Raw genomic sequence first — 8,656 nt, 5'->3', positions numbered from 1 at the left:
AGTGTGATTGGTAATCATTTTTACATTTTGCATAATAATTGCAACTTCTTATGCTACTCCGAAACTTATGTTGAAACCCCATTATATAGCTTGCTAACTTAGTATAAATATGTGTAAAGTACATTATTATTATTTACATTTGAATTCTAGTCCGTACCAGATATCACCTTTCAACAATGAAAAAGTAGTTTACACAATGTACATGCTGAGTTGACAAGCTGTGTATATATAGATGCTTTGGGTAGAGTAGAACAAGGAACTACGGTTCACATTCAAAGCAAAATGGAGAAAAATTAACAAAAGTTAACATTGCTTGCCCTTTAAACATTTTAGACATATTGCCCTGTCTTACTATGTCTGTCAACAGAAAAATCATGTTGGCACACATTCTGATGCCATGCGCTGTCTAAAGCACATAAAACAGTATTTAACGCAGCTCGCATTTTTTGTTAGTTTACGAATTTACCCAGTTGTGGATCTTGTCCTACAGATTATGGATTAATTTGCATTATGCTCAAAGAGACGGCAAATAAAAGCAAATCAAGTTGATGCAAATTTCTTCTCCTTTTTGGCGACACCTACGTCACTAATGGCTGTGGAAGCAACTTCAAGTGTTGCCGATTGCTGCCTAAGAACTTGAATTTGTCATCTATCTTGAAGGATTACATTTACTATAGAGCTACTCATGCAATATTTAATATCAATATTTTCGCTCTGCATCCAGAAATACTGCAGAAAATGCCACTTGTCATGAAACAACCATATGAGCCGTGGGCAACACGCACCATCAGTAAATTTGCCCATGTTATTCTTTTGGGCTAACACTGGTTGGTGCTTAAAGTCACATTGAAGGTTCTGCCATTTTAACAAACTCGAGAGGATCGCTGTAATAATTGTTATGAACCTCAAGGTTCTCGGTGAATGGTACAGTTATATCGCATGCAAATTTCATATAATTACATAGTGAGTTAAACCTTCAAAAAGACAAAAGCAAATAGTAACACATGTATGTGATGTCGTTTTTTCCGTCTACGGTACAACCGGACTTACTTCAAGATTCATCAAGAATCTCAAGTGTAGCCTTAGGCTATGTATAGCGGCGAAATGTGCACATAATTGTAAATAGCTCCCCATGCCTGTGAACCAATTTCAAAAAGAGAAATTGCAATATATCACAAAGGTTGTCCCGAAATTCACATCGTATATATGGTCAACGTCTTTTGATAACTGTTAAAATCAAGTTAGTATAGTAGACCTGTATTTTGTCAAATATTTGTAATGATTAGAAAGAAATTGATAATTAAGAAGACCCCTATATCTCACCAAGATTTTTTAAGCACGACATTTTCTACCACAAATTGTACTCGTACCTGTTTGATGGTAACTTCTTCAGGTGAATTATGCATATTATGAAAGTGGAATGCCTTCCCAATAACATCTGAGAATCGAATAATATCAAATAAATCTACCTCGATTAAGCTTCATGTTGCATCTTAATAGCTAAAAGCAAAGCCATTTCAGATCGAATGTGCAGCCATTTTAGATTAACCATGTGAAGATGTATCGTTTCCAAGGTAACGAATGAATAAATTCGTTTGCCTTTCTTCGCATATTTCTTTTCGAGTGCGTGTGTCATACAGGCAGCTGAAATCGCACACCCACATAAAATCCACGCTAACGCATTGCCGATAGTAATATTCAAGAGCGGATGATTTTCAGGTCGTAATGGGATCTCGCGAGACTTTCAGTTCTGACTTTCAGCGTACCAGGAGGCTTCCAACCGAGTGAAATCACCCATTACTTGCTTTATAGTGGTGCATCTAAATATTAAACTGAAATCAGGGATATTTTTTTTGCATCTGAAGCTATACGTAGATGCAAATTAATCATATGGCATGGCAAAATGTCCTCTAAGCAACACGAAATCTTTTTAAATCTGGAGCCGCTGCACTAGTGAAAATGGCCCATTCAAAACACAAGAGCGGAGGCAGGTACATGTGTAATAGATTCCTGGGGATGAATTTCTCCGATGGCGTCGAATTAATGTATAACCGGCGTGCCGATTTCACTACCATTCTAATATGTAATTGACCACAGGTCATGAAAAATATAAAATTTATACGTGTCATTAGCAATTTATCCACGTGATTGATTGGCAAACATCCGGACACCGTGGAGCCCGCTCCTACTTTCTCACTGTTTCGTGTAGTAATTTCAGCAATGAATTTTCCCTCTGGCATTCAATGTGGACGATATCAGAAAGAGAAATGTACATCGGGTCATGATGGAACAACACCTTCCTATGCCATTTTTTCCTTGAAAGCAAGAAATTCCAAAAGTGTTGAATTGGAAGACTCTTTATCTGAAACTGACAATGGACGAAAAAGGCACTGAGTCGTTTCTAAAATCCATCATACGATGCGTTTCAAACTGTGAATCGATGACGCATAAAAACACAATACGACCAGATAAATGAGTTTTCTGTTTTTTATTGGAACACTAAATCGCAACTACTAAAAGTACAACATGTGCAGTAGAGTTATATATCTCGGAAAATAAAATGCTTGTCAGTCTGCTCATGGGGATGCCAGCTTTTATGAAGTTGCTTGCAGTCGATCCCCGTAAGGATGTTTAATTTCCACTAAAGATTGAATTTCTCACATCTGAGCACGTAGCATCAAAGGACAGTGCGTGGCATAAAATCATCCACCAGGCTCAGCTTGTTGCTTTTGTATTTAGCTTGTCACTGACATGTTTGGCTCGAACATGTTTTCACGACATATTTACTTTCCTTGCAAAAGTCAACAGAGTGACGGCTGACTTTGTGCGTGGATGAGCCAGATGCCGTAACCCTAATTGTCTCGCTGAATCGCACACGCTTTTTGCCACGTATACTACCGTGGAGGGCACAGTGCCAGAAGTTAAAACCCAGCGTATACCGACTGACGATCGATTGAACAAATTGTTTTACGTGCAGAAAAAGAATTCCTTTGATTCTTATGACAACTTTAACCACGACTTTCGGATATGTCCACGGTGCAAGATCGCGAGATCAAAAACCTTCATTTCAGTAGTGCGGCATTGCTTAATCGAACGCGTCTGACGTAAAACACAGCCGAGGGCGTCTGATTTGTGGTCATCGGAATTTTTTGCAGGGTGTTGAGAAGGTTTAATCTATATATATATATATTTATATATTAATACTAATTTAAGTTATAATTTATACCTTCAAAAATTTGACGACGGGTTTTACTTGAATTGCACTGGTAAAACATATAGGTGTGCTAATTGGATAACAGTAACAATGCTCTAGCGTGTGTGAGGTTTTTGCCTACCGTTACATTGCTGCCCACCGGGCTGTGTATCCAATCAAATACTTTCCCATCAATTTGTAAGAAAACAGAAGTTGCTGCCTTTGGAGAAACACTTGAAACACAGCGATTTTCAATATCCGGAGCTCTTGAGTACGTCTCAAAAAAAAGAAGAGAGTGCGAAGTGGAATGACATTGTTACCAGCCAATACACAATGCGCATGAGTGTCAACGCATCATGTCGTTAAAAGCTCGCCATGGTAACGCACACGAATTTCACCTGGTACATATAACAGAGAGTTTGAAAAAAGTACGGGTCACTTTCTTTCACAGGGGATAAATGACGTCTTAACATACATGTGTACATGTGTAATAATCACTGTAAAGACAAAGTCACTTGGCCCAGATCAAATTGTCTCACGCCATACTTATGATTTGGCGCTGCTCAGATAAGTAGATAAGGCAGAATATTATTTCAAACATGTCATTCTCGGTTTTTAAGATTAATTAGAATCAGGTAATTAACCAATATCTAAATTGACGTTGAATAACCCGATGACCCTACACCATGAGAGATCGCATAATACCTTACAGTATATAAACTGTCAGTGTTCTTTGAGGAAAACTGACGATACATGCATCTAAGTCAATTGAAATCTTCACAAGGGAGACAGGCTGGGGTAACTTTACGTAGTGCTAAACATCAGTAGAATAGTAGCTATAGTTATAATATAGTTATTTTATCACGAGATAAAATACATTCTGCTCTTATTGTCGAAAAACTGGCCAAATGTGCGCCTCTCACAAACACTTGAAATACTCGAATCGTTGAACATTATCTGTATTAGACACCATCTGGTTCATTGATCTTTTGACGACAGCAGATTATGACAACATAACCGCGTGTACACTTTCTAGTTTTAGAATAGTGATATTTACGCAGAGACATTAGCTCGAATCCAATGGACACGTTGTTATATAGTCTTTTGCTTATCAAGTACACGTATTTGCACAGATAATTGTTTTCCGACTGCATATGGTGGTATCAATACAGAATGAAGCTAGTGGCGAATAAATTTGACTCGTTAATCCGCAATATACATTTGCATTCCTACATTAGGATAAAAACGATATAATATATATATATATATATATATATATATATATATATATATATATATATATATATATATATATATAATATATATATATATATATATATATATATCCACATGTATAATATATATTATACCCGAGGTTTTGCGTCACTTTTCCTCCAATGAATTGAAAATTATTCTGTGAGTTTTAAGGCACGCATCTCAAACAGTAAACTACGACAGTTTGGCTACACATATGCAGTTCTTGAAGAAACTGAATGCGCCACGTTTTTCTTTATGACTGAAGGTATATTGTACACATTTTGCTAATACTTCTTAACTTTGAATTGTGAGAACTTCATGGATAGATCTTTCGATGTATCTCACCACGTCATACCCATATATCCACAGTACTACCGTCACCATCATCAAGATATATTATCAGTTCGTGCTGTGCGAAATACGCCATTCTGACCGTCATAACGAACGTGCTTTCCAGACGTGGTGCGGAGGGCGACTGTGATTATTCAATCGCGTCACACGGAATAATTCTCTCGAGTCGGTTTTTTTTGCGTCCAAGTTGCCATATTTCCGTAACAGACAGTCTACTGGGATCAGAATGAGGTCATAGAGGGTTTTACACAAGCTGTCCGATCTTTCAAAGTTCATTCCGAATTAGCTTCGCATTTACTCGGCAAACTTGAATTCTTCGTCAGGTTACATTACAACTGATCAAAAATCTGACCCCGTTACAACTGATCTAGTTCAATGTAGGGTTTTCAAACATCGGCACCAAGGTTGGTAGTCATGCTGTTGACGTACGCCGATGACGGTGGTAGGGTGCACGTGGTCGTGCGCCTGTCCTTCGTACTGTGGCACCAAAACGCTATGGCGAATGCCTTCCGACATCTAGCGCTTGTGATGGTGTATATCAGAGGATTGACGGACGAATTGATGAGCAGCAGCCACCGTGCCAGTCCGTACATGCAAATGGTGAAATGGCCACCGTAGTTGACATTTGTGGCCCGGTACAAAAGGTAGAGCACGTACTTGTAAGCAGAGGGAAAAGTGCAGACGAAAAATACGATGGATATAATCATGCATGTCACCAATACTTGGGTGTCGTCCGATTTTCTGGTGTTCCGTCGCTCCTTGCCCAGTTTTCTGACGGACTTCTTGAAGTTCACGACCACAAAGGAGTACATACACGCCACGGTGACAATAGAGAGGAAGAACATCAGCACGTAGAATATATAGAGCGTAATCTCGAACTGCTGAGCTTGCTCGGAGTCGGAGTCAGCGATAGCGCAGTGGACCAATTTCGGTGAGGAGCAGATCATGCTCAGGATCCAGGTGCACGCGATCAAAGCTGCGACGCGACCTCTGGTGTTAAAAAGCCTCGCTTTTAGCGGATTGCAGATGCACAAATAGCGCTCAATGCTGACGATGGTGATCATCCAAATTGACACGAGGAGCAGTATGGCGTGCAGGTACGTCAAGAAGCAATTGAAAGTCGCGCTCCGCAAAGGGCCGAGCTCTGCCAGTCTGAATATGAAGTACATAAGCACTGAACTGAGGAGGAGGCTGTCGGATACCGCCAAGTTCACAAGATATCCGTTCGTGAGCGTCCTCATGTATTTTACCCGGCAGAAGACAAAGATGAAAGCTGCATTTAAGAATAAGCCTGAGGCTGATATTATAAGCCCGCCGGTGAAGTAACTGGTACCGCTGAGGACGTCACATAGAAATTCGGGTTGAGAAGAATCACTTCCATTCTCTTGGCTCGTAAGACTTGGCGTCTGGTTTGTGAAGTCTGACGTGTTGGCGATCATCTTGTTTCAGCAACGGTGACTTTTCACTTGAAGAGCAGATTACCCCTTTAAAGAGAAAGTGAAAAAAGTGGCGTTTATAAGCCTGCTATTAACCCGCGACTGAACTTCAACTCTATTAACTATTGACCTGAAACACCATACGTCCTTGTGTCTCTTTCTTTAGACGATAGGGATTTATAAGGCATCAAGTAAGGAGAGACCACACTAGAAGTCACAAACCAATAATATCAAGACCCTGACCTTTGAGAAAAATGCGATCAACCTGGGCTAGCAACATTCCTAGGATTAAAAAAAATGCGAAAGACAAGCCATTTTCTCGACGGCTGAGCTGCTCATGTAATCGAAATTGTTCTTCGCCTTGCCCGAGGAGGTACATTTAAGTGTGGCTATAAAAGTAAATGCAGCGAAAAGGAATATCCAACCTCATATTTGAAACCACCTGATAACGCCACTCTGCATAATTGTTGTCCTGAAATTCAGTACGCTTCATTGAATATTTCAGCAGCCACGTCGAAAACAGAGCATATCGCCCATAGCAAGGTTCCGCTAAGTTTGCCAAGCAGGTTCGGCATTTTCTCTATTCTCACTATCTCCATTAAATGTTAATAACAAAGATGTACCCGTAGACACACTATGCGAATCTATTGAATAATTTGAAGCAGAACTGATGACGGAGCCGATGCTGTTCATCTCTTACCCTGGATTCCCTTGTCTATACGACCGTCACATCAACACTTATGTCCCGGCAGCTTTGCTCAACTCCGCGGACAGTAAAACATCTAGACGGACCTGGCGTGATGTTTGATTGCAGGCAAGACTGGAGGTGAGATTGCCGCCGGTTTCAATTATATTGTATTTGCCTTACCTATGAACATTCTCTTCGGCATAATTTTTACCGCATTATATAGACCATTGCGTATATTTTACGATGTTAATGAGGTATTCAATTTATTTTCTATCGCAAGCCAGGAAGAGCGATAAAATGTCGATAAAATGTTAAAAACAGTGACGACCTAGTCCCATATACGCATGTTCTGCCCCGAAATTTGTGGATGCTAATACAAGTTGAAGTGACAGGAATGATAACGTGACGGTAGGGTATAGGATGATGATGACAATGAAACATTTTTTAAAGTTGGAAATAAAACTGAGTTAACCCAACGAATGTGTCCTTCCTCATCCTTTTGGATACTTGACAGTCTAAAATAATGGAAAAAATGAAATACCTCACCTGTTTGTGTTTTTGTTTGAAATGCCAGGGCGCGAAAGCTGACCCTCAAATACAGAAAAAACTATGACGATTTTGATGATGAGCAATACACTGCGCTATGGAATATCCCGTAAGATATTAGTGATAGACCCGTGAAGGCGACGAGCAGTTGTAACGAACTATTGAATACACTTCGGACACAGAGTAAGTATACCTTCTCGTCGAGACCGATGCAGTGAATGCCACGATACCTGGCAAAATGACGTCGCCGCCGTATTTGCTGAGAGCAACCTTTCCACTTTTTACAAAGAATTTGCATATGAAAGTAGGCACGGCGGAGATATATATCGTTTAAATCATTGTGTTAGCACGCAAACGGAATACAGATTCTTTCCGCCATATGTGGCTCTGTTTGAACGTTGATTCTTGTATCGAAAGTCGTTTGATTCATATCAAATCGTCGGCGAAACTAGGAAATAGATTTAGGAAGATGTAAAGATGTGAAAGGTCGTGTACAGTCTGGAGAACAACTGTCCCGTTTTGTCTCGGCGATAGAGGACAATTATAACGGTATTAAAACGACAGCAGGAATTAGATGTTACGCTAACATTGCATTAGTTCACTGGGAGCTATTGGAGAGACTGGTTGTCAGCGTACGATAATTAAGATTAAATTTCTGTTGTCGCGGATTTGGTATGTAGAAGGCTAATGATATGGAAACAGACGCTTCAAAATATGTTGCCATGGCACTAGAGCTAATTCTTACCCATTCACTACAGTTGCCATTGCGGTCTATTTGATTTTTTGCCACCGGGTATAACGCACGTACAGTTGGGCAAGATAGGTTCACCCGCAATTACATCAGATGCGTCTGACATTTGAAACAATATTCACTCTCACGCAACGGCTCTTTGCCGAATTAAACTCTGCCGAGCCTCGGGTTGTTCTAATCTCTCAATTTAACAGCTCTTTACATGGTTTTATTAAACACACTAATATGATTCATGGTCGTTGCGAGCATGCAACATTGAATGCAATCAGTCTCTGCCGTGATTTCAGTTTCAGCCGAGATCTCAAAGAAACGTAACATCTGCCATTGAAGCGTCGTGGTTTCATTTTATTGAAGGATGTTTTATTGGTGACGGTAACGAAAGGTTACTGAGCTTGTCGTGCGCCGGGTTAACAGCGTCGGGGTTTCTGTCCTCG

The 8,656-nt window shown here is 40.0% G+C and overlaps 1 protein-coding gene across 1 annotated transcript; it reads right to left on the bottom strand.

Annotated features, from left to right (window-relative positions):
- Positions 1-4,567: 4,567 nt before the first annotated feature.
- LOC139134880 (substance-K receptor-like) lies at positions 4,568-7,611 on the bottom strand. Its single transcript, XM_070701958.1, has 2 exons — positions 7,472-7,611; positions 4,568-6,285 (listed from the first exon to the last, which is right to left on the bottom strand). Exon 2 carries the CDS (start codon positions 6,238-6,240, stop codon positions 5,188-5,190), a length of 1,053 nt encoding a protein of 350 aa, XP_070558059.1. The 5' UTR covers positions 6,241-6,285; positions 7,472-7,611; the 3' UTR covers positions 4,568-5,187.
- Between the last annotated feature and the right edge of the window lie 1,045 nt (positions 7,612-8,656).

This window comes from Ptychodera flava, chromosome 6, assembly GCF_041260155.1.
Source record: "Ptychodera flava strain L36383 chromosome 6, AS_Pfla_20210202, whole genome shotgun sequence".
Classification (NCBI taxonomy): Eukaryota; Metazoa; Hemichordata; class Enteropneusta; family Ptychoderidae; genus Ptychodera; species Ptychodera flava.
Note: the sequence above shows the minus strand (reverse complement) of the source record. Positions and strands in the feature narration are given on the sequence as shown.